At 55.3% G+C, this 24,623-nt stretch overlaps 11 protein-coding genes across 11 annotated transcripts; 7 read left to right on the top strand and 4 right to left on the bottom strand.

Moving 5' to 3' along the window:
* Positions 1–340: 340 nt before the first annotated feature.
* Positions 341–2,464, bottom strand: E0L32_010342 (uncharacterized protein; the record flags this gene model as incomplete). Its single annotated transcript, XM_031132949.1, has 2 exons — positions 341–2,347; positions 2,456–2,464. The coding sequence occupies 2 exons, from the start codon at positions 2,462–2,464 to the stop codon at positions 341–343; spliced, it is 2,016 nt and encodes a 671-aa protein (XP_030989722.1).
* Positions 2,465–4,407: 1,943 nt separating this feature from the next.
* E0L32_010341 (uncharacterized protein) lies at positions 4,408–6,084 on the top strand (the record flags this gene model as incomplete). Its single annotated transcript, XM_031132948.1, has 1 exon — positions 4,408–6,084. One exon carries the CDS (start codon positions 4,408–4,410, stop codon positions 6,082–6,084), a length of 1,677 nt encoding a protein of 558 aa, XP_030989721.1.
* Positions 6,085–7,042: 958 nt separating this feature from the next.
* On the top strand, positions 7,043–8,368 carry E0L32_010340 (uncharacterized protein; the record flags this gene model as incomplete). Its single annotated transcript, XM_031132947.1, has 1 exon — positions 7,043–8,368. One exon carries the CDS (start codon positions 7,043–7,045, stop codon positions 8,366–8,368), a length of 1,326 nt encoding a protein of 441 aa, XP_030989720.1.
* A 180-nt stretch (positions 8,369–8,548) lies between these two features.
* Positions 8,549–9,019, bottom strand: E0L32_010339 (uncharacterized protein; the record flags this gene model as incomplete). Its single annotated transcript, XM_031132946.1, has 1 exon — positions 8,549–9,019. One exon carries the CDS (start codon positions 9,017–9,019, stop codon positions 8,549–8,551), a length of 471 nt encoding a protein of 156 aa, XP_030989719.1.
* A 579-nt stretch (positions 9,020–9,598) lies between these two features.
* Positions 9,599–10,162, top strand: E0L32_010338 (uncharacterized protein; the record flags this gene model as incomplete). The annotated part of the gene is made up of 3 exons (XM_031132945.1): positions 9,599–9,784; positions 9,852–9,999; positions 10,068–10,162. The coding sequence occupies 3 exons, from the start codon at positions 9,599–9,601 to the stop codon at positions 10,160–10,162; spliced, it is 429 nt and encodes a 142-aa protein (XP_030989718.1).
* A 1,334-nt stretch (positions 10,163–11,496) lies between these two features.
* On the top strand, positions 11,497–11,898 carry E0L32_010337 (uncharacterized protein; the record flags this gene model as incomplete). Its single annotated transcript, XM_031132944.1, has 1 exon — positions 11,497–11,898. The coding sequence occupies one exon, from the start codon at positions 11,497–11,499 to the stop codon at positions 11,896–11,898; it is 402 nt and encodes a 133-aa protein (XP_030989717.1).
* Positions 11,899–12,307: 409 nt separating this feature from the next.
* E0L32_010336 (uncharacterized protein) lies at positions 12,308–14,473 on the bottom strand (the record flags this gene model as incomplete). Its single annotated transcript, XM_031132943.1, has 4 exons — positions 12,308–13,829; positions 13,893–13,984; positions 14,071–14,282; positions 14,359–14,473. The coding sequence occupies 4 exons, from the start codon at positions 14,471–14,473 to the stop codon at positions 12,308–12,310; spliced, it is 1,941 nt and encodes a 646-aa protein (XP_030989716.1).
* A 790-nt stretch (positions 14,474–15,263) lies between these two features.
* Positions 15,264–17,459, bottom strand: E0L32_010335 (uncharacterized protein; the record flags this gene model as incomplete). The annotated part of the gene is made up of 5 exons (XM_031132942.1): positions 15,264–16,313; positions 16,389–16,517; positions 16,755–16,844; positions 16,906–17,118; positions 17,205–17,459. 5 exons carry the CDS (start codon positions 17,457–17,459, stop codon positions 15,264–15,266), a joined length of 1,737 nt encoding a protein of 578 aa, XP_030989715.1.
* A 464-nt stretch (positions 17,460–17,923) lies between these two features.
* Positions 17,924–18,316, top strand: E0L32_010334 (uncharacterized protein; the record flags this gene model as incomplete). Its single annotated transcript, XM_031132941.1, has 1 exon — positions 17,924–18,316. One exon carries the CDS (start codon positions 17,924–17,926, stop codon positions 18,314–18,316), a length of 393 nt encoding a protein of 130 aa, XP_030989714.1.
* A 1,407-nt stretch (positions 18,317–19,723) lies between these two features.
* On the top strand, positions 19,724–20,566 carry E0L32_010333 (uncharacterized protein; the record flags this gene model as incomplete). The annotated part of the gene is made up of 1 exon (XM_031132939.1): positions 19,724–20,566. One exon carries the CDS (start codon positions 19,724–19,726, stop codon positions 20,564–20,566), a length of 843 nt encoding a protein of 280 aa, XP_030989713.1.
* A 2,849-nt stretch (positions 20,567–23,415) lies between these two features.
* E0L32_010332 (uncharacterized protein) lies at positions 23,416–23,733 on the top strand (the record flags this gene model as incomplete). Its single annotated transcript, XM_031132938.1, has 1 exon — positions 23,416–23,733. The coding sequence occupies one exon, from the start codon at positions 23,416–23,418 to the stop codon at positions 23,731–23,733; it is 318 nt and encodes a 105-aa protein (XP_030989712.1).
* Positions 23,734–24,623: the final 890 nt, after the last annotated feature.

Raw genomic sequence — 24,623 nt, 5'->3', positions numbered from 1 at the left:
CAACGCAGTACAGTGACTCACGTTCTTGTCATAGAACAATCTTAGGGAAACTCTTCAATGCATGGCATGCGCCTCATAGTCTGGGGTTCTACGGGGAAAAGCATCATCCGGCCTCGCACTAGTCCCGCGTCCGGATATTATTTCCCTGCCCCACGTCCTTCGGCCCGGGCCCCGTCCCTTTCGGAGATTCACGACCCGCCCGCAGCTAATTACAGCCTGACTGGAGCCCAGAATCTGGAAAGGCATCACGCTCATGTAATTGCGACAGGCTCGATATGGTGAAGGGTTCGTAACGTATTGGCAAACAAGACAAAAAAGCAATTGCATTCATGATACCACCTTAATAAGGTGGTGGAGGAGCTTGCATCTGCTGATAATCAAAGTCAATCTCGGGCGAGCTGAGATACGAAAACTGGAACTCGCTTCCGCCACCAGCAGAGCTGTCCTCGCCCGTGCCCTTACCTCCCGCTGCCCCGGTGTTGATGTATTCCCAGGTCGCAGGGGTGCGGAAGAAGTTGGGCATGTCGTAGTCAAAGAGATTGTGGAACTGGCTGTCCAGCTGAGTATACGAGGCGTCGATGTTGGGGTATGCCTCGGATAGCTGGGCTTGGAATTCTGTGTTGTTTTCGTTCTCGGCCGGTTGTTCAATCTGTGGGACTGAAGCGACCGAAATAGATGGCATGACGAAGCCGTCCACGTCTTGGTCCTCGTTGGCTTGCTGTGGCTGCTCTACCGGCTGGGGCGTGCCGTTCATGGTAGCCAGGACCATGGCAGCGGAATGTTCGCGTGGAGGCTCGACGTTCTCTGCTATCTGCTTCGTACCCGAGCGGGCCAAGAGCTCCAGAAGCTGCTTGGCAAGTTTCAAGATGTTCCTCACGTAGGGGAAGCGCTTATGGAGCGCCTCCAGCGCCTGACAGCACAGCTCGAGATCCTTGTAAGCCCTCTCGAAATCGCGCTGGTTCTCCCGCAGGGCTTGGTATATCATCGTCGTAGACATGGCCATCGCGTAGGGGACCAGCGGGAGCGGAGGCAAGGCTTCGTGCCCACCACAGGAGATGATCTCGAGGATGCGGTCTGCAGACGCGAGTCGCCGGTTGTAGGGGATGGAGCCCGGCCCGCTGTACTTGCAGGACAGCATGGCCGCTATGTGGTACCACAGCTCGAGGTACGCTCGATGAGACTTGTGAAAGCTATGGAAGGTGGTGCCATATGTGACGTCGGCTAGCGTTGGGAAGTCGTCGCTGTTGTCCTCCCTGGCCACGGACGTTGCCTTGTACACCCGTGTGGCCTGCGCCATGAGGTCGCCGAGGACGAGCGATATTGCCATGATCTCCGTCTTGTAGTGGCCAGGTTTTGGGGTCGTACGGTCGATCCCGATGTCGGCGTCGTCGATCATGAACGGCGCCGCGCCCATAATGGGCTTGTTGAGACGGTCAAAGTTGCGCAGGGTCCACCACAGCAGGTCGCACTGCTCCTGGTCCGGGTTGCCGGGGATGTTCCAGTGGATGGACATTGTCCAGCCTTCGGAGATGGCCTGAGACAGGTAGCTGTACGCGCGGTCGACGCCGCTGTTGCCGTTGTTGCTCAGAGACATGAGGGCGAGGACTCGGATTCGGGTTACCCTGTCGGGTTCGAGTTCTGCTTTCATCGCCGCATCGAGACCGGACAGAATCCGAGACGCGAACTTGAGGGGTTCGAGCACGGGTCCATCCTCGCTGAGTCGAAGGAAAGGAGCCGCATGTTTCGTCTTGCAAGTCACAAGACAAATCGCGCGGACTAGGTACGGTGAAGCCTGCCCGTTGCTGTAATCGCGGAAGGCAGTGGGCCCGTCGACGAGAGCGATGAGGTCATCCAGCAGTGAGTTGTAAATCGGCAAAAGCGCATCGGTTGTGGCACGGGGCAGCTCTAGGAATGCCCCGGCCTCCTCGAGGTACCGGCGGTGGCTCTCAGTGAGCTTGGGAACATGACGCCGCTTGTATCGCCTGTACCAGTTCAACTTGCGCTGTGATCGTTGCACCGTCGCGTGGCAGTGGTGGTCCGTCAAGGGACTCTCTTGGGAACCCAGATGTGTAGGGCAATCTTGCTGTGATTCCGCAGGGTCGCGAGGCTTGGCAAGATCTTCCAGCACAGACTCTGGGTTATAGGCACTCACACGGCCGGGAACTGGGCTAGACTCTCTAGTGTGTGTCTCTGCAACTTGAATTGTGGCTAGGCGCCTGGCCTTTTCCGGCCTCTCGCTGCCGTTGGCCTTTGCGCCATTCTGGGCGTCTTCGATGTGATAGCACCTCTTCTTGCGAGCACGACAAGTTTGGCAGGGTGAGAAGACGGCGAAGCGGTTCAATGTTAGCTAAAGGGCCGTCGGTCAAGCTGTGTGGGGTTGACGAGTTGATCGCCAGGGGAACTTATCTTGTGATGTTCGCTTGCGACTGGATGGTGCATCAGACGACTGCCATACGAATTGCATGGATACTGGTTTCGGATCTCTGGATCAGATCAGTGGGTCAGGGTCAGAGGTCAGATCCCGTCGGGGTGCTGGCATTGTGCCGCTGGTGAACGCGCGCCCTGGAGCTGGATCTGGATCTGGGTGATTCAATGTGCAGTTAGTTCCTCACGCGTTGGCTTTGCTTGACTGTGTTACTCGCATCTCGAGGCGAGTGATTGCATTCTTGCCAAATGGAGGGCGGTGGTCCCACGTATGTAGAGAGTTGTTGGTCGGCAGGACTCCTTTTTCGGAGCATCGATTCGACGAGAGTGTGGAGATGGACCTCTGAGCCGACCCAAAGCCGGTAAGCCTCCGCTGCTGGATGAGGGGCTTGCTCTGGAGATCAACACGAACCTAGCAACTTCTCCGCATAGGCTCGGTGCTGATCAGTGCCGGTCAAGGGCAAGTGGGCAAGTGGGCAGGTCTGGGGGCGTATTAAATACCTACAAGCGATCGTACTAGTTTGTACGTACTGGTACAATGCGCCGTTGGGGCCCTTCTCCGCATCCATGTATCCTGCACGGAAATGGGCACATGGCACCTTGTCGGACGGATATGTTACGTAGCAGGCACACATTTGTCCGCCCAAGACTCCTCTTTGGTCTTCAACGTCGCCAGGAGTCAAGATTCAAAGGCAAAGGGTTGGCTCAATGCTTGAAGTCAAGCTTATTGCTTGGCATCTCAACTTCTCTCCATTGCCGCCCACAGTCCCGGCGCTGCGACGAACATGGAGTCTTGTTCGCGAGCGAATTGCATCCAAATGGGCTACGGCACAGCAGACAAACGGTGCGAACTTGGCAAACCTGTTCATTTCCTGGCGCACCGACGTGGTGGGAATGCGGCCATGTCACATCCTCACACCCCAGATCGTTCTTCCATGAAATAGCAAAAGGCCCGAAAGAGGAGGGACGTCCAAATACTGCCCACGATGTACATGGCTTGGAGCAATCCATGTCGTTCTCCAACTGGGGGACCCGTCTCCCAGTCATACATGGAGGATCGACGCCCTGCCTGATCACTCCGCATGCATATCACGAGGGCTGAACCGAATCGCGTCGCTGGTGCAGGCGCGTTACATTGGCAAATTATGGGCTCGGCCATAGAACATGCTCCCCGATTCTGAGTGATAGACCCAATGATCATGCAAGGACCACCTGCCAACGCGAATAATCATTCAAATGCCGTGCAGACTTACCCCGAGACATGACCCGAGGCGACATAGAGCGTGCGATGCCGGCGAAGCGACATACGAGCAATCCACCTTTTCGGGCGCTTATAAGCTGTGTAGTCAGGTCAGTTTTCCGTCTTCAGCCAAGCCATACACGGACTAGGGGTCACACTCGGTACTTGCCCCATGGGGGTCAGTCAACGCCTCCCATACTTGTTGGTTGGAAGATGCAGTCGACGAATCAACAGGGGGGCTAAACTCTTGTAGGGAGGTGTGGGTGGTCCCCCCGTGGGGAGAAACGGCCCCAACATCACCTCACACTCGCACATTGGCCTTGATTGTCTTAATACCACCTGAGGGGGCATGCGGGAGGTTGGATCCCCTTCCAGTCACTCACGCCGGTTACCCCAGCTAGCAAAGTCAGACACCTATCAGCCCTCGGGACGATTGGCGGGCGAAGTATTGACCTGTGGGCTCATGCTCCATGCCCCCTTCCGACCAGGATTCGGCCTAGGACGCCGTGCCACAGTTGGGCGTGGAGGTCAGGGGTCGCTGACACCACGACGTTCTCGAGTGCAACAACCAGGTTCTCGAGAAGGTTAAATATCTCTGTGCCTCCTCCACACTCGATGCTACGGCGATCAAGCACTCCATTCTCTATCGACTCCAGTTGTGTCGATTTGCAGTGGCCAGGAAACACGTTCCTGGATCGATTTCGATTGTTTCTCCTTGGGCTTTTGCCACTTCCCCAGAAACGATGGCGGCTCCATTGTCAACCGACAACAAGGACGGATCTCGACATGTGGAGGACCACGACGGTCCAGCTGGCGATGTGAACGATATTCAGGCTGCCAAGGACTGGAATCGTCTGAAGGAAGATGCTACTCTGGCTACCCAGGATGAGCACAATACGAGCTTTCTTGAGGGTTGCAGGCGGTACCCCAAGGCTGCAGCCTGGTCTTGCCTCGTCACCATGTGTATCATCATGGACGGCTACGACCAGGCTCTCATCAGCGGCTTTTTCGCCTTCCCGGCCTTCACCAAACATTACGGTCACGAACTGCGCGACCACCCGGGGAGGTACGTCATGTACGGCCCGTGGCAGATGGCCCTCGGCTTTGCTGCGCCTGTCGGTAACATGTTCGGTATTTATCTGAACGGTTGGCTGGTTGACAAAATGGGTCACAAGAAGGCGCTCCACGTGGGCCTGTTCATCATTTGCGGTCTCATCTTCATCCAGTTCTTCGCCAAGAATGTCGAGACGCTGTTCGTTGGTCAAATCCTCCTTGGTGTTCCCTGGGGTATATTCGCCACCCTGGCACCTTCTTTCGCTTCTGAAGTCGCGCCCTTGGTTCTGCGAAGCTACCTCGAGACCTGGGTTGTGACCTGCTGGGGCATCGGACAGTTCTTCTCCTACGCGGTGCTCTTCACCCTCAACACCAACCTGAGCGAGTGGGCTTACCGCATCCCCTTTGCTGTCCAATGGGTCTGGCCAGTCGCCATCCTACCCTTTGCCCTCTTCGTCCCCGAGTCACCTTGGTGGCTGGTGCGCAAGGGTAGGATTGAACAGGCCGAGAAGTCGGTCATGAGGCTCACCTCGGCCCCTACCAAGGAGATACAGAGAGAGAATGCAAAGAAAGCCGTCGCCCTGATGATCGAGACCAACAAGCTCGAGCAGGACTTGGACGATGACATTTCGTGGACGGCCTGCTTCAAGGGCACTGATTTGCGCCGGACCGAGATCTCTGCTTTCACCTGGGCATCCCAAGTTCTGACCGGCTTTGTCATTCAAGGCTATTCGACTTTCTTTTTCCAACAGGCCGGTCTGAGCCCCAATGACTCGTTCAAGATGACCCTGGGAGTCGGCGGTGTGCATCTGCTCGGCAACCTCCTCTCTATGACCTTGACTGGTAACTATGGCCGACGAACGCTGTGGCTCTGGGGGTGTGCTGTCGAGGCGGTCTTGATGTTTGCCATGGGCTTCGTGGCCATCCCCAAGCAGAGCACCGCCTTTGGCTTCGCAACCTCTGCGCTGTACATCCTTTGGTTCGGCATCTGGTGTCTTACCCTTGGTCCGCTCCCTTACATCATCAACGGCGAGGTGTCTGCTACGCGACTTCGTACCAAGACTATCGCTGTATCCCGCGCCGCCTATCAGGTGCTTGGTATCATCAACAGCATTGTCACTCCTTACCTGCTTAACCCTGAGTATGCCAACTTGAAAGGCAAGGTTGCGCTGATCACGGCTAGTTTTACTGTTGTCACCTTCATCTGGGCTTGGTTCCGTCTTCCCGAGACCGGTGGAAGGACGTACGAGGAGTTGGACATTCTCTTCAACGAGAAGGGTCTGAAGGCTAGACAGTTCCGCCACGTTGTCATTCATCGTGAGGGCGATACTATTAGGGTCGAGGGCCCGCACAACACACCCAACTAGACTGCGTCCATGAACAGCATCCTGAAGCTTGGGAAGACATTGACCAGGATTTCATATGTCTAAGATCGTGACAACTAAGCTGGGACTAACCATGTTCATCGGAGGCACATTTGGTCTAGGTTCTATAGACTGTTTCCCAACCTTCGGGATTTGGCTTGTTCATAACAAATGATATCATTTTCTCCGATGAGTCCGATCTTTGTTCAATATTTTCGTTCAAGGTGTCTAGTCCGTAAACCTACTCTGTACGCAACACCTAATATATAGGCTTCTAAAGGCACGCCTTTATCAGATGATATCGATACCCATTCCAGTGAAGACCAATTGATTATCAAGTTGTGCTAACAGGATGCTGACGGGGGTCGCCTCTTTCCTACATAGCTACACCTATGAACAGTACATACCAGCAAATCCGTGATGTTTGGTTGGTGGAGAGTTGGGGGCTACAGCAAAGCTTGCCGACCCAAAATAGGTAATCCCAACCGCAATTTCTCCACGAATTCTGATCATCTTGATTTATCACAATGAGACCCTAAACTCTGTTTGGGTCGGGGTTCTCTTATCGTTTTCTGCCCCTCCATCATCAAGGGTTGTACGGCCAACGATCGGCGCCGCGTATGCATGTTCGACGCCTTCGTTATGGAATAACGTCGCAGAAGGTTGCCGAACCTCCCAGCAATGGCTTATCATTTGACGATGTGAATGTATTAAGAGGCGGACTCCATTCTTATCCCCCACTAATGATGCGAATGCGGCAGGAGAGCTCCGTCATTGTCGGAGTACCGCGGCACTTCGCCCCCGATGCCGGTGGCGATAGTGATGGGAACATATACATATAAGCAGACACCCAGGATTTGCTGCTGAAAGAGCTGCAGAACCACTCGCCCTCACTCCTTGCATTCTCAGCGCAGTCCCCCTTACTTGCTCCCCCTCCCCCAATCCAAGACAATCTACCATCATGTCTGAACAGGCTGTCAAGCGCTATGTCATTGTTGGCATGGGCGTGCGCTCCGCCTTCTACTATCAGGCCATCATCCAGAAGCACAAGGACGTGGCCAAGCTCGTCGGCATCTGTGATACGAACCAGACGCGCATGAACGCCGCCAACGACCGCATCGAGGAGCTCGGCGGCGAGCGTGTGCCCACGTACAAGGCCGAGGACTTTGACAAGATGGTCCAGGAGCAAAAGGCCGATGTTGTCATCGTCACCACCATTGACAAGTTCCACCATACATACTGCATCCGTGCCATGGAGCTCGGCTGCGACGCCATTACCGAGAAACCCATGACCATCGACGAAGAGAAGCTGCAGGCCATGATCGACGCTGAGAAGCGCACGGGCAAGCAGATCCGGGTGCTCTTTAACTACCGCTATGCGCCGCATCACACGAAGGTCCGCGAGCTTATCGCGTCGGGCCTCATCGGCGACATTTCGACGGTGCACATGGACTGGATCCTTGACTGCGCGCACGGCTCCGACTTTATGCGCCGCTGGCACCGCGAAAAGGCCAACAGCGGTGGCATTCAGATGCACAAGTCGATTCACCACTTCGACCTCGTGCACTTTTGGCTCGGCACGGAGCCCGAGATGGTCTACTGCCTCGGTGGGCTCAAATTCTACGGCAGGGAGAACGCCATCAAGCGCGGTGAGAAGAACCTCGGCGAGCGGTACCTGGGCAATGAGGATGCCAAGGACGACCCCTTTGCCATCCACATCGACAAGAACGCGCAGCTCAAGAAGCTCTACCTCGAGGCCGAGCACGAGGATGGGTACATCCGCGACCGTAACTGCTTCGCCGACGGCATCACCATCGAGGACACGCTGTCCATGATCATTAAGTACAAGGACGGCGCGGTCATGACCTACAACACGTACGCCTTCGCCCCCTGGGAGGGCTACAGGTGTACATTCAACGGCACCAAGGGCCGTATTGAGATCAATGTGACCGAAGGTGGCTACTCTGCTGGGGGGGAGGCGGTGACTAAACATGGTCTGACAGATCTGGAGAAGAACTACATTCAGGGCGGTGTTGAGCAGACGACCATTGTAGTGTACCCTCTGTGGGACAAGCCCTACGTCGTGGACGTTGTCAAGGGCGAGGGTGGCCACGGTGGAGGTGACCCCGTGCTGCTGGAAGACGTCCTCGTCGGGGCCAAGAAGGATGACTTCAAGCGCGCGGCGTTCATCAGAGACGGTGGCAATGCAGTGCTTGTAGCTTGCGGTGCGAATAAGTCCATGGCTACAGGACTGCCCGTGAATGTGCAAGAACTTGTCAAATGGTAAAACTGGTGTCATTCTTATTCATCATGCATGGCTGGACTACGGGAGATTGAGATAGATAGATCGTAATAGATGATACTACTTGGATAATTCTCCATGAAAGCAATGTACTTGCGCTCATTCCCGACCGCATGAATATGAAGTGACACTAGAGAGTGTACATATTAAAATCTCCCCGAATACCTAGCGGTTCGCCATCAACCTCTCGAAGCTACAACTGAGCAACTCAATCACGTTACCCCAAGGATCCGCGGCGTAAATAGCCTTGTTGCCGCTATGCAAGTCAACATCGTCCCCAATCTTCCTGCCGCCTGCCTTGACGATGGCTTCGCACATTTCCGTCGGGTTGCGAATTGTGACACAATAGTGGAAAAGACCGCCCTTGAAGTAGTCCCGTTCAAAGTTGTTGTTGTCATCGGCGCCGGACCGGGGCGCCATAAACTGAAAGAGCTCTATGCCGCATCCATTCCCGGTGGTAAGATAGGCGACTTTCACGCTCTGTAAGCTGGCTGGGTAGATCTTGAAGATGCTGGCATCTGGGCTGGCCGCGCGTTCTGTGAACGAAGCGGGACGGACTTCGACGAAGCCGAGGATCTCCGTGTAGAACTTGATGGCTGCCTCGAGATCTGGTACCGAGATGGCGATGTGATTCATGGGCTGGTTGTGACCGGAGAGGACTTAGAGCTTGCTTCGTTTCGGTAGATCTTGCCATCTATGTGAGGGGATGATCTTACCGGAGACATGGTGGATCGCAGAGTTGGGGATGTTTATTTCTCACTATCATTGAATGCTTGCTTACTGAATAAATGTCAACTTCAGGAAAGCCGTTTCAAGAGTACTCCAGGTTGGAACCTCATCTCGCAGTCCGCGTTTCTGTCCAGACGGAAGAGGGGAATTACAGACTGTAATGCTCCAGGCTCACGACTCGGACCCGCCGCACCAAGTCCTGTTGTAATCGAGGAGTCGGTAGTTCTGTTAGCGCCGGCTACCCCACAACATGCCCGGTTGACTTTTCCGACAAGTCGTCAGCTCAACGGAGCGTGTTAGGCGGGAAACGTCACCAGTGTTTGGCACACCCCTTCGGTCACGAGAGGAGCCGGCGCAATGATGTGCCCGCTGAGCCTCGTTCAGAATCACTGACATAAAACTCCACTCGACCCTGCCACGGGTGACACCAGTCTTGTTGGGCTGGACTGAACTGCAGTGGCCTCTGAAACAACCAAGATAATCATCATGTCTAGCGCCCCGGCCCTCAAAGGACCTGCCCCTAAGCCGGGCAGATATGTCAAGATCTCCATCTTCCTCAGAAAGCTGCCGCACATAACCGATGAATATTTTCACGCCTACTGGGCCAACAATCACATTATCCCCGCCTTGGCGAATAAGCTTTTTGTAGAGAAAGTCCGAAGGTACAACCAGGTCAGTAGCCCCCCCCCCGGAATACTTTACACGGCGCGGCTCGAGAGCTCAAACAAGTCCATCATAGCACCACATAACCCCGGAATTGCGGGAGCAGATCCAAGCAACGGGTGTTCCGGCCCTGGACTATGATGGAGTTGCGGAGGTTTGGGTTGACAGCCTGGAAGACTGGAAGGCTATCTCACAGGACAAAGACTTTATCAAGGCCATTCTCCGTAAGTCGAATACTGCACGTGGAACCGCCTTCTGTACAGGTGATATTGCTGAGACAACTTGTTTCTAGCCGACGAGGACCACTTTCTGCTGAAGCCCAATACCTTTCAGATAGGTTATGACAACCTTGTTATCGGTGATGAGTGGCAACCGAAGGTCGCGTAGATGCATTGGATTCATTGGGAGAGAGGTCAGGTTTTCACGGGAACTAATGCGACCGGTTTTATTATTCTAAGTCTACTATGAATGGGAAATCGAGTAATCTGGACCGCTGGCAAACTCAACCGTTGAATGGGAGGAAAATCGAATGAGTATAAGCCAAGCAGCGAGCTCACGAATCCGCAAACCAACGGTGCCGTAGTAGCGACGAGACCGGTTCCCTATGTGCCGGATCGTAACAAAGCGTCTTTCGAAGAAGCTCCAATATTTGTTCTGTCTCTCCTTTCTTGATACCGGCAGGCTTGTTTCTGAGGAACGCGAGCTCAAGCTGTTCAAGTATATCATCGTGGTCTTGCTCGCTGTCTATTCCCGGATCATGCCCATGCCCTGCGTGCACGATCCATTCAGGAAGAGGTCCGATGATCTGCGACATCTGTGAGAAGTGCTCGTCTCTGATCTCTTCCTCAAAGTACTCGCCTTCCATATCGGAGATCTGAAACAGTGGTTGACCTGTGAGCAACTCAAAGGCAATACAGTCAAAGCTCCATATGTCGACTCCAGCGCCTTGTTGAAGACTGAGCAGGGCCTCTGGAGATTTGAATGCAATCGGGATGAATGAAGACTGGGCAAGTTGGCTGGTGAGGAATGCTGAGGCATGCAATCCGGGAGTACATGTCTAGTTCTTGTCGGGAGTTGATTGTCTTGGGACATGCCTTGTTGATCTTGATCGCGACATAGGGACTCGCTGAATTTCCAAGTAGAATGTTAGTGAGTAATACTTTGTCTTAAAAAGATCTGGTGTCGGCAAACCTCATATCAGCGGCTAGCCACACCGTTGAGAAGGATCCGTAACCTAGTTTGCGGATGATGGCATAGCGATTGTGCAGCACATCTCCAAGATGAACTGGATGATAGCCGCCAGGGCGAAATTCCTCTCCCCACTCGCATGCCGTACCGGTTGGTCGAAATCGGCACTTGAGTCGACCTGTTGAAGTCTCCTTTGGGCTCCTGAGGATATGAGCGGAGAAATATAAATAGTCAACACAACAAAGCCCTTCTGTTTTTGTGTTCTCAGCACATATGATTTAGTTTCGGTCAAACTGGTCGTAGTGCTCTACTCTCTATCAGTATAGACTCAGCTTGTATGTTGGTGTGTGATCATGTTTGGCAACAGCCATATAGAGTTTGAACAGACCACCGAATTGAACTCAGTCACAGCATGCGTACCTTCCTCCATCACCCTATAGTGCAATCAATAACATCAGCGTCCTTGAGGACCCTTTAATTGTACACATCGTCAACTCAAACAAGCCCCCACCCGGAGCTGACCTTCAACCACAATGTCTGCCCCTCAAGCCAGCGGCACCTCGGCCCCCGACCAGGCCTACGAGGAGTACATACATAAGCGCATATCAGACTACGCGAGAATCACCTGGCCTTACGCTCCACCCGGCTTCTGCGCTGGCACCATCCTGAACATGCCGCGGCAGGGTGACCCCGTCGGACCCCACATCCTCGTGGCATACTGCCTCCACCCCAGCATTGCCTGGGAAGACATAAAACGAGTTCCGGCTCTGACGTATGAGCTCTGGTTGGAGGAGGAGCAGATGAAGGAAGAGGAGCGGAGGAGCGAGGAGGAGAAAGCGAGGTGGAGAGCGAGAAGGAAGAGGAGAGAGCAGCGGGAGAGGAAGAGGGAGAGAGAGCGCAGGGAGAGTGGAGTGCGGAACAAGAGACACAAATGAGTAAGTCGTTGCAAATGGAGAGAGTGGCAGAAGAGGTATGAGAGGACAGTCAAGGAGGGGTTCTTGTGTTCAAGTGTCTCGTACTGACGGATGGACCATCAGACTTTCATCGGCTACATTGCACGTCACCCACAGAGCGGACTATCAGAATTCTGTCTTATCGATCAGGCGAGTTGGAGTAGGAATGCATTGGCTTGGTGTCAAACGCAAACATCATACCGCCGCTGAGTTGGAGATGGTGTGCACCCATTATTGTAGCTTTTAATTCCACGGACAACACGGACAGCACGGATCAAACCTCAGAGAATGCTACATTGTGATATTGAACATGGTATTAGGCTAGAATGCAAAGAGGTTCGGTGTCCGTATATGAAATCTGGGTCCAGCAACAGAGATTCGAGCCATTACATTACTTTAGCAAGTCTTGAGACCCTTCGCCTTTCTCCTTGCCATCGCCGGCACCCCCGCCGCCAACAGCCTTGGCCAAGTCGGCGATCATCCTCTTCAGCTCCTCCATCTCGGCCCTGAGCTTCCGCACCTCGAGCACCGCCGGCTCCTCCTCGACGTTGCTCTTGGCGCTCTCGACCTTTTTGTCCCACCCTTCCCCTTCAAAGTCGACCTCGTCGCGCATCTGCTCCCACTCCTCGATCGTGTCGTCGTCGTCCTCGCCACGGCTGCGGTTCCCCCGAATCTCAATGGCCGTGCGCTTTTCAAAGTAGGCCGCCACCAGCAGCAGCGGCGAGTAGATGATGGCCATGACCACGTCGTTGATGCGCTCGTACAGCTTCTTGTTCATCCACCACTCGAGCGGCAGCGCCAAGAAGAACACCTCGATCAGATTGAAGGGCGGGATGAAGACGTTCTCGTCGGGCGCGCGGACAAACTGCATCGTCTTTTGCGAGAAGAGCGCGAGGTACTCGTCGTCGGCGTTGCCGTAGATGTCCTCGTACGATGAGTTGTACAGCGCGATGAGGATGTTGAGGAGGATGACCATGACGATAAAGGTAAAGATGTAGTAGAGGATGATGCCAAACGGAGGACCGAAGTTCTCAAAGCCGCTGAAGTCGGGGCTCTGCATGAGGGCGTTGGCCATGGACTGCAGGATGAAGGTGAAGTCGCCCAAAACAAAGTCTTTGGCGTAGTCGAGTCCGATAAACGACTGGAGGAAGCCAATGCACACGACGAGCAGGAGGGCAAAGAAGATGACCGACTCCTTCATCATGACCTTGAGGACCACGAGCATGGCGCCAAAGAAGCGAAAGCTGTCCAGATACAAGAGCAGGCGTGTCCAGAACAAGGGTGCAGTGCAGGCGAGGAAGCTGTAGCTGAGCTCATTGAACATCTCTCTCGAGCCCCTGTCGCCCTCGGGCGACTTGGGCTTGGAAAAGGCGACGAAGCGCATGGCCAAGCTGACCATCAGCAGGGAGTACAAGACACCATTGAATGCATTCCAGAAGCCGAGGATGTGGTATCCGGCCTTCCAGACCTTGGCAAACTCGTCAAAGAGGAAGCCAAAGGTGAAGGCATAGAGCAATCCCTCAACAAAGTCCAGGTCGCCATCTCGATTGATGGTGTTGATTGCTCCGGTAAACAGCGCAAGGTAGATGAGCGAGATGAGCATCTGTGCGGCATTCTGGTACATGGGAGCGCGCATCCTGTCAGGGTCGAGGTGGGCGATGAAGGAGGTGTTGTCGCGATCCTTGTAGTCGACAAAGTTGGACGGGTCGTTCTCGTCCTGGACCAGCCAGCCCTTCCACAGGTACGTGATACACTTCTGATATCCCGAGGAGCCAATGACGCGGAGCGCATGCAAGTCGACCGCCATCTCGATGACGTTGACGGGCGGAGTCTCCTCGTTGTCGATGACAATGGAGTACCGCTTCAGTAGGACCTGGTGCATTAAGTAGGCGGTGTCTTCCTCATTCTCGATGCTGTCCAGCACAAGTCAGCCATCACCACATTATGCATGGGATTAGTGGTGGATTGAAGCTCACATCCCCTTGGCGATGACCTCGCAGGCGGTACCACGGACTTGGTGGAGCTCGGCATCCCACAGCTCCTCGATGGCCTGGTGCTTGAACCAGCGCTTGTTCACGAGCAAGCAATAAACCTGGGGGGGGAGGATCAGAAACCTTGTCCTATCGCGGATCTCGCTCCACCCGGTGTTCATACCACGCAGGCCTGGTATTCCGAGCCCCCAGCCTCTTTGGCGGCCTGTATGACCTTCTTGGTGATCACCCTGCTGTGCGCCTTGGTGACTTGGGATTCCTCCATCTCGCAGGGCACGCAGGCCTCGATCAGGTGATGCAGGCGCAGGGCGACCTTGCTGACCTCTTTCGCGGGGATGGCGGACTCGATGGCATCGTTGGCATAGGTGGGCAGCACTGCGGGAAAGGGTAGTTGGTGGCTAGCTCCCGCGCGTTGGGCCAGTTTTGAGAGACGGAGAGCAACGAGACTTACGTCGTCTGCGAGAGTCATTCCACCAGTGGCCATGTTGATGGCTGCGTCGCCTCTCAAAGCCGAGGAGACGCCTCCAGTCGAGCCAGTCCGAGGACATTGCGTTGCTGACGCTCATCGTGATCCGGGCAGTTCGGTTCGGCGCTGGCTGCGGGGTTGCTCTGAGCTTGGGTCTGTCGTGTCTTCCTTCTCGAAGGCCTGGTGGATTGAAGCCGCCCAATTCAGGGACAAAATGAAGTCAATTGACTTTCAAAATCCCTTCTACCGCTTCAGACCAGCAAAGAAGCCCAGAAGCGACACAGGAAGGGAGGGGAATACGTCAACTCCCTTCGCTGAGTATCCTCAGAGCGAAACACATAAACCAAGTTTGGGCTGCATGCAGCAGTGGGAGCAGGGGAGCCAAACAAGGAAATGGAGGTGGGAGCTTTGAGCTTCCTGGTGGTGACGTCGGGCTCAGTGGGTGGGCCCTGCCGAAACGCGCTATTCCTGGCCGAGAGCGGTTTTCAGCTTGCTTGGAGCGTGAGTTAGTGGAGTGCAGGCATCATGTGAAGACTGGATTTCAGTGGCTAGGGACGAAGGGCTCGAGACGGGACATCGATGTCCTACCCACTGTCCGAGTACAACGATTGACGTGATTGACATTCTTTGATATTCATAGGTACCTATCTCGTCAAAGACTTCCAAATAACCAGCAGCACATCCACCGAGGTGCCAGTTCCAGACATCGCGACACGCCCATGGACGCTGGCAAACTCGTTCCAGAATCATTGATCGCCGAACCATTGGGCGAAATCCAACGGATCAGCGCAAGCAGTTCTTTGGGGTATCAACCGCCCAATCTTGCCGGCCTGTTAGCGCGCGCGACACGGGGCCAAAACACGTAAAGCACCCGTTGCGGTAACACGCACTCAGTGTTGCGGTCGCGCAGCAGCGGCCTTTTCCTTCTGTGCCTGCCTCTGCAGCTCCCTCTCCGCCTCGAGCTCCTCCTCGCGACGGAAGGCCGCCTCGTCCTCGAGATCCTCGTCGCTCATGCCCATGCCCAGCCGCTCGCGGCGCCGGATGGCATCGTGGATCGTCTCCTCGTCGGCCACCTCGCGCACGTCGGCGTCGTGGGCGACGTCAAACTTGCGGCCGAGGAACTCGGGCCCGATAAAGGTCAGGAGCAGGACGTAGGCGTACACGCAGCCCATAAAGATGCAGATGACCTTGCCGTACTCGTAGCGCTTGGTGCCCGACGCCGTCGGGGGCAGCGGGAAGCGGTCGCCGATGGTGGACTCGATGGTCGACGAGGCCGACGACACGAGGTTGCCGAGCTGGTACGAGGTGCCGACGACAAAGGTGCGGAAGGCGCCGGGAGACAGCTCCATGAGGTGGATGGGGATGACGCCCCACGCGCCCTGGACGCAGAACTGCTCGAAGAAGGCGGCGGCGATGACGGCGTTGCTCGAGGTGAAGGTGTACGGGTACAGGAGGGCGCCGCCGATGACGCACATGACCATGATGCTCAGGCGCCGGCCAAAGATCTGGCTGCAGAAGCCGACGACCGTGCCGCCGAGCATGGCGCCCAGGTTGGCACAGACCTGGGTGACGGTGACGCGGTTGGGCGAGAACTCGAACTGGTTCTCGAGCATGGTCGGGTAGAGGTCCTGGGAGCCATGCGAGGCAAAGTTGAAGCCGGCCATGAGCAGGACGAGGTAGGTGAGCAGGAGCCAGTGGCGGCGCAGCGCGACCTTGCCCTCGCGCAGGAAGACCTTGGACACGCTGGGCCCGCTGGTCTTGGCGGTGCGGCGCACCGACGCGTGCTGCTTGTAGATCTTGGTCTCGGGCAGCATCAGACGCCAGAGGATGATGAGGACTGGTGGGCAGGCGCCGAACCAGAAGAGCGGGCGCCAGCCGTGCGAGGTGGTGTTGACGAGGCCGCGGGCGAAGGCGGTGGCGAGGAGGTAGCCGAAGGCATACTAATGGGGACGGAACTGTGGTCAGAGGTGTGGAATCTCAAGTAAGGAGAACGCAGAGGGCTCGATTGAACTTACACCTTGTTGCAGGATACCGCTCATCAAACCACGGGCCTCCGACGGGAGATCCTCAAGGGCAGTAGCGGCAGCATTGCCGTACAGACCGCCCATGGCCACGCCGAACAGCGCCCGGCAGGCCAGAAATTGCTGGTAGGTGTTGCAGAACCCGGTACCCTAGCCATGGGAGGCATCGCGTTAGCGTCGATCCGCCAAGACGGTTGATTGATGAAGTGGCCTCGTGTGTCATCCGATCCTCTTGTCTCTCCTCACACCCATGTGGGTGTGGGTGATTTGGAGGGTGGGTGAAGGAGAATGGGCACCACTTGCGTGTGCCAAGTCGTCGCTTTGAAAGACAAGCTTCGCCAAGCAGACTTGGGTCCGCACCGCGGAGAGAAGAGCACCACCAACGTCATTGGCGTTGAATGCCAAGCCATCAAACCACCTCATGATCGAAACCCAGTTGGCGTAGTATTTCTGATTTTGCGTGCCCAAGCGCTCTTATTTCGGCAAAAAGGGCAAGAGAAGACAGACTTACCAGCTCCAGAATGATGAACAGGACGTTGTTCAGGATGAACGGCCACTTGCGGCCGTACCGATCGGCCGCGATACCAAAGAGGATCGAGCCGACGGAGCGGAACATGAGCACGAGGGTGATGCCCCAGGTAATGTCAGTGTTTGTCTTGCCGAACTGCTTGGCCAAACTGGAAACGGTGAGAGACACGGTGAAAAAATCGAAGGCGTCCCAGGTCTGTTGACGGTGCATGCCAGCGGGTTAGTGGACTTGCAATCACTTGGTGTCTGTCTGTCTCCCTCTTGGAAGCCGAGTCTGCTTACCCAGGCAAAGAATGCGACGCCGAAAAAGGCCCACTGCATGCGATTGAGCATCCCCAGCAGCTTGAACGGGTTGGGCGTCTTGTTCATGGGCGGCTTGAGGGAGCTCAGTCGGGTGCCGAGGTACTGCCCGACGGTCATGTTAGCATGCGGCGGCACCTGCTGCTCTTCGGCCGCGGCGCCGTTGTTGAGGACGCCATTATCGGCGCCGTTGTTGTGGGGATGATGGCCGTGCTCGACCTTCTCTACGTCGGTCATCTTGGACAAATGGACGTGGTAGTTAATTGGTGATCAGATGGGCGCGTGTCTGCTAGCCTTCCAGATCGGCAGAAGCGTGCGTCCCTTTTTGACGATGTGCCTCGATATGTTTGCGAGGGAGGGGGTGAGAAAGGAAGGGGAACTGGAAGGTGACTCGAGATGAGATGGGGGTCGGGCTTATAAGAACAGGACGTGCCAACCTGGGGCCCCAGATGGTCTGGAGGTGTAGAACAGGGTGGATTAGTCTGAGGAGAGATGTGGGATGTGGGATGTGGGTATTCAGTAGGTAGGTAGTGATTGAGCGTGAGTGTCCACGCGCGCGTGAGGGTGGGTATGTGCGTGTGTGTATGTGTGTGTGTGGATGCCCGTCAAACCTCGACAGACCTTGAGCGGGCGATGACGCCTTTTACAATCGGTAGCCGGAGGTGGCAGCAAGACAAGTCACCTCCTTCAGACTCTTCACAATGCGGGGTTTGGAGATAGGACTACAGCAGGAAGCGGCAAGTGTAGATGATGATCGTCAAAGCCGGTACAAGAGTCTCAGAGCTAGGAAAGCCATGCACACCACACCTGCCCACACATCAGAATCCCGATCGGACACAACTGGTCCTTTTAAGCACACTCCTGATGGCAGCGCACGCAGTCCGTGTCTTGAGGACATCATGAATTTCGTAGCACCCACCAGCATTGGAACCCGCCGTGGGGCTGGCCAACCAGGATGCCGTGATCCCGTCGCTCGCCCGATTTATCTCGGCCGGCCCATGCAACCACGCTCAACGAGGCCTGACGTCAAGGACGAGCCTAGCACCAATGCAGCGACCGAACAAGGGGACACGCAGAGACGAGGTTCTTTTTGAAGAACCTCCAAAGCTAACGTTGTGCTAGCGGTGGCGGCCTCGAACCCTAACTACCAGGTAAGATGATACCTAATGAGCCTGGAGATCCTCCCCCGCAGGGCCACATGGGCGCCGGCCGGGTCTCGGCGTCCCCAAGCCAGGTCGATCAGCGCAACGTCGTTACTATTTGACTCTTGAGTTTGATCTCGCTGTACAAAAGGCATAAGCGTCTTCAGGTAAAAGAACCAGCGCTCTGCTCGACGGCCGCCACGAATATCAATCGTGCGGTCGCGCAGCAGGTCATCAGGCCACACCATTGCAAGCCCTCGAGGCGCGAGGCTTCGAACCATCCCGCTAACGATGCCTTAGCTCTCTCGCCGTCGCCTAAAAAACGTGCTACAGGGCGTGCGTTAGCCGTCGTTACATCGGACGACGCGCGGGAGCAATGCTCGGCAACCGTGCTTGGCATGCTGCGCCGAGCCATGTCAAATTGCTTGAATTACAGATCCTTCCCTTACCCAGCCAACACCGGGCTGATGAGAGAGAGCAACACTGGCACCAGGACTTACCTACTGCTGCCCGCGCGGACCAGAGTGAGGGCCTTTTCCCCTAGCTTAGCCGTCTTGATAGCGGTGGACTTGACGCCAAATCCCGATGGTGTTTAAATCTTTCGGAGCATCCCGCTGAAACCATCTCAGTGCAGCAGCTCATCATGAATGTGGAAAAGAGGCATTGGGGCCATTCAATCCGAGACCTAGAATTGCGCTTTGAAGACACTACTCAGGAACTGTTTCCCGAAGTTCGTACGATTCTCGGAGCAGGACGGCCAGCGCATCATGCGATCTGTCATGCTTTTCTTTGTGTCTTCGCCATCACGGGTCCGGGGTCAGTTTTGCGGCCCACAATTGTGCAGCTCCGGTCGCCCGTGTGCCGAGTCACTGCCGAAAGCCTCTCTCGGCCCTCAATCCGCATCTTGCAAGTCCTCGGGACTGCTAATTGCGCATCGTGAGGATCTTCTTTGTTTTTTTTTTTTTTTTTTTTTTTTAATAAGCTGCAATATGTCTTTGGAGTCCCAGTGATCTTTGGTCCTCTCAAGATGCACATCGGGCCCAATGGAGTGGCCCTGGCCATGAATTGCCAGAGATTGTGTGATCCCATTTCTTTTTTTTTTTTTTTTCCTTTTTCCCTTTCGGAACTTGATTGAACAGCCAGGGACGAATAGTCAAGTTGCAATTTCAGGCTAGATCCCTAAATATAGACGTGATGTGTTTCGATCTTCTGCCAAGTGTTGCCTACAGCAGTGGCGGTGAAGCGAGAATCCTTCGGTGAATGCTGTGGGCTTTGCTCGAAGCAGTCGTGGAAATCTTTCAATCTCATGCCTACACGGTTTCACATTCATGAAATTACACTACAGCCTTAGAGGGCAGCATGGCCAGAAGACTCTCAACTGGAGGCCAGGCGCCGGTGAGGATTGAGACCTGCATGCAGGTCGAGCGGGTCCAGACTCACGATGGAGCGCCGTGCTACTCGGCCTGGAAATCAACACGGCCCTACGGCTCCGACGAAGACCACACAACGAGCCGGTCGCCATGGGGCCTGCAGGTCTACGACACCAGGCCCGGGTGCGACGGGGACCATTCACGCCTGAAGGAGCTGGCCCTGAGGCTGCACGAGGACACGTGGGACGCGCGCGGCGCCGAGGGCCGCGACGAGCCGGACCGCGTTGACCTGTACGCTCTGCCCATGCCGTCGTCGGCGACGGATGAGGAGCGCGCCGAGAAGTGCAAGGCGCACTACCTCACCGAGAGGAAGGCGCGCAACGCCCGCGGCGTGCGTGGCGCGAGCCACTACATCCCTCCTGTTCGACGCTATAGTGGGTGGAAGCACGTCATTCTGACCATCGCCAAGGCTGAAGAAGACTGGGATAAGGGCGAAGGTGGCTTCCTGCTCGTCCAGTGGCAGACATCGACGGGCTGCCACAAGGGCTACGAGAGCTGGAGCCGGGAGGCTAGACAACATCAGTGCCTGTCGCGTGCGGCTTACTTGGATGGGGGGGAGGATGGCCTGGGCGGTACGCTGAGAAAGCTGAGGGAGGGTATTGAGGGCTTCCTGATTCATCATTGGCATCCGGGATACGAGGATGAGCCGGAGGCAGAGGACGGGTACAGGGTCGTATACTGCAGGTGTGAGGAGTTTTGCCATCCAAAATTAGCAAATGATAGTTCTGCTGCAACAGACAAGGGAGGTCAGCAAGAAGAGTTGCCTCTGTAGCCAGTTGACCTTGACCATGGATTCATCCTCAGGGCGTCTGCTTTACGTGTACCCGAGCCTGCTTTCTCAAGCGGGGCTGACTGCCTGAGGGTGCTCCCGAGTTGCTCTAGTGTTTACACCCGGCTTTGCGTTTTCCCACTGTTTACTTTCATCAGCCAGTTTTGTTGGGAAGATGCCGGCTAATACTGGTCAGAGTTGAATAAGAGCCACCAGGAGCATCCCTCGCTCAGTAAACCACCTTCTGCTATATTTTGTTAAAATATGCGTTGGCGATTTAGACGTGTAGCGAGAGTAATAAACCGGAAATCAAGAGAGACTTTCTGCGTCTTGTGTTGATGGGTATGAGGCTTGGTCGATCTTGAAGCACTGATTTATCAAAATGGGCTCATCTCCAGAGTTGGGACAAGCGGCTTGACGGTGTTGGAACCTGCATTTCTCTATCTGCTCAACATATCTGATGTGCTATGAGCCTCCATATGAATGGAACACTTGCCAGACACTCACTAGCCGAATGTCCCGGAAGCTGACAGAGACCGGAGAGACGAGGCTAGAAGACGTTGGACGGAGCCCCAGGAACCATTGTACCAAGTTACCTACCTAGGTATATAAGTGATCTTCATAAGGCTTGGCACGCGAGCACCGTTGACATGTACAAGTACTAGTCCATTATCCCCATCGCGGGTTGGCCTGCCTTGCGAAGAGTCCACTTGTGGATTCGCCCTCTTCTTTAGGGTGCTGGTGGATGGTCTGCTTTTGGCGTCGCTGTCCAATCAAAGCGGTCCCAGCAACGAGACAAGTGGCAAGCCAATTCAGGTACTGGAGAGGTGAGCACATGATCACTGAAATAATTGAATGTAGTGTCTTCCCTGGAGGGTTTGAAGCCCCAGCTGGAATTACTTGCTCCATGCTGTTTGATAGCGACACCGGATCGGATTTGGCCTTTGGTGTGTTTGCTTATCAGCAGGGCCAGAGACGATAAGTGGCTCCAGCTGTCCGAGCTCAAGTCTGGTGCACGCTGCCCAAGGCTTGGAGCCCGGATATGGATCAACGCACGTGTTGGCGGTAGACTCAAAGTTCCAACCAGGCGAAAAGGAAGACGTCCACCCCGCGGGCAACACATCATCACTCCGGACCGCTTGACCCAGCAACAGCTGATCGAGGACAGGAACGGGGGCAACAAATATGCTGGCCGGCATGTTTTCAGGGTGTTCCGCGGAGAGTGGGCGCCCCAATTGCCCACTAAAGGTGCCCTAAAGGCGCCCTACGGGCCCTCTGAATCGTGGAGAGAGTGGAGTTTCAGCGAATGGAGTCTGGGGAAGCGGGGCAGGCCTCGCTTAGTGGCATTTACAGTGACCCACTCACTATTGTTTCTCGACGGTCGGTCGGCCTACTTGCCGACCACCACCAGGAGCGAGGGGATGCTCAATCAATCAATTGATCCAACGCGAAAGAAAGGGGAACTCGGGCACCGCCGTGGACACCAGGGCAAAGAAGAGAGGAGGCAGGAATGCATATGCAAGGCTGAGCGACGAGTGACCAACCAGCTCGAGCGCCGACTATGGACTGGCCTCGATGCGACACGCGCCATTTTACTCGCGACGCTCTGCTTCTACCTACCTAGGTAGTTATTGCCCGCACAGCCCTCCCTTCCCCTCATTGCGCTGGCCCCTCCAGGTCTTGGGATCTCTGCTACCCAAATGAGACGAGAAGCCAATGCCAACGGATGATCTGGACTGTTTGTGACGTCGAGGGTGTGCCTGTGATTGGGTGTCGTGGCAGCGATGTAACCTGGTAACCCCGCTTTCTGGAGAGATTTTGAGGGACAAGGGGCGCACGCCAGCAGGGGGGGCCAATTGCCCATTGCCAGCAGCGAGAGGAGTGAGCCAAGAAGATGGATGGATTTGCATTCGTGGGAAGGACAAGAGGGCGCGCGTCTGTGGCCAGGCAGGGGTCGATCAAGTCTGCCCTAGTCTAGTCCGAAGCTGTCTAAGGATTTTTGGTCTATGCCGTTTTTGCCAGCACTGGGTGAGGTAACTACAGGATTCGATGTACTTGTAATGGAGGGGAGGGAGGGGACAGTGTCGCAAGCGAAAACAGCGAGCACAGCGACCCCAGGCAGGCATGTGGCAGAGGGAGAGGGAGAGGGAGAGGGAGAGGGAGAATGGAAGCGAGACGGGAGATGATCATGGCCAATGCTCCTGCTGCTGCGAACGAGTCACCTCCCATGCCGACCCTCCCAAGGAGCTGAGCAAGATCCTGCTCAACCCAATCACTGTCTTGCCCGCACCATCCTTTTGCGTTGACTCCCCGGATTCCTGGTCCAGGGCCTTGCCGCCGTTTAAAAGGAAGCACAGCTCCCGCTCCTCCCCTCCCATCAGCATCATTCCTGTCGCATCATCCTCAAATTGTTACACATTTGGAGAGAGCTCATTTCTATACTATTTTCCTACTCGGGTCTCAGGGGCATTTTGCATCGAATAGACGGCAGCATCGACAGGATCAGAGGGTAATACTCCATCCGCAACCTCTCAAAACACCAGACAAGCAACGCAACTGTCAATAGGGTACGTACAACTGCCGCCAGATCCCAGCCGCGAGTCATCGCCACCTCGCTCGCACACCCCCTCACCACAGCTTGCATAATCCAGCTGGCCCAATTCCCGCAGACTCTCTCATCCATCCCTCCTCACTCAATTCATCACCAACACAACCACAACAACTTGCGGCATCCTTAGTTTGTGTTGAAACTGACTTTTTATTTCCGCCATCAGAACAGACAATTCAATAAATTACCCCGTCACCAAATACTAGCCCTTTTCTTACCCACAACCACCAAAACACCACCCAAAATGCCCGTCCGCATCCCCCGCGCAGGCCGAACCGAGCTTCTCTCCTTCAGCATCGCCGGCGTCGGTGCCTTTGCCCCCTTCTACATGATCCTCCCTGGCGCCGACCAGCGCCTGGCCAAGCAGACGGCAAAATGGGCCCCTCGCTGGGAGCGTAACATCAACTACTTTAGTCCGGCCGCCGAGCGCGGTATCCAGAGGGTCACGCCGCGCGTCGAGCGCACCGTCAAGAGGGTCGACCAGCGCCTGCCCCTCGAGAAGGTGGCCAAGAGGGTCGATACCAACATCAAGAAGAGCATCGACCGCATCTCCCCCGCATGAGCCGTTGGTGTGATAGGGTTTGATGATTGATACGACGGATCAGGGGGTTCTTGATGTTTGTTGTTTTTGCTTTGCACCCCCATGCATAACCTCGGTACCTACCTGCAATGCATGACAGCAGTGAATGTCTGCTCGTCATCACACTCGTGCCGTACTCTTGTCATTGAGGACTTGGAACCTGTATCTACCTAGTTGCTCGTTGTTCTCACGCAACGCAATTGATTTTCCAGAGTCTATCGCTAGTACTTGGCAACATCGACATAGTCTACAATAAGATCTATCTTTTGATGACCACCTCTTTGCGCGAAAGCCATCCTCACCTGTGCTTCCGTCGACCTGGTCTCATCATCCCTTCTAATACTGGCCCCAAGGCTCACCCAATTGCCTCAGAGTATGAACCATAATTGCCGGTCTGACAGAAAACATGCCATACATCTCCGCACCTCGACTCACCTCCCCCTCCTCATCCCTCCCATCCACTGAACCACCCGAAACAGCGGCTGGGGGGCGAAGCCTCTTTGCCTCGCAACCCCAGCGCGACACGCCACCCAACTCACCCTCGCATCCTACCCCTCATTCTCGTCCCGTGACCTGCTACCTTGCTTCTTCTCACTTCCGATCCCAGGAATGTGCTCACTTTGGATCTGGTTCCACCCTAGCAAGCCTGGCTACTCATGCATAGAGCCCAATAGGTCAGCCATACAGACACCAGGAGCCATTCCACAATCTGGCTGACTGGCACATCGGATGATGGATGACAAGCCTCCTCTTCTCTCGGACGGGCGTGAGTAGATGTAGCGGCTCACATTTATGTGAATTGCCACTCGACTCCTGGCACCAACAAAGCAGATTTGTATCCCTTTTATGATATATTAAAATATGTCACAGTT

This window comes from Thyridium curvatum (assembly GCF_004353045.1).
Source record: "Thyridium curvatum strain D216 chromosome Unknown NODE_82_length_186253_cov_79.185288, whole genome shotgun sequence".
NCBI lineage: Eukaryota > Fungi > Ascomycota > Sordariomycetes > Thyridiales > Thyridiaceae > Thyridium > Thyridium curvatum.
This window is presented reverse-complemented; position numbering and strand designations above follow the sequence as displayed.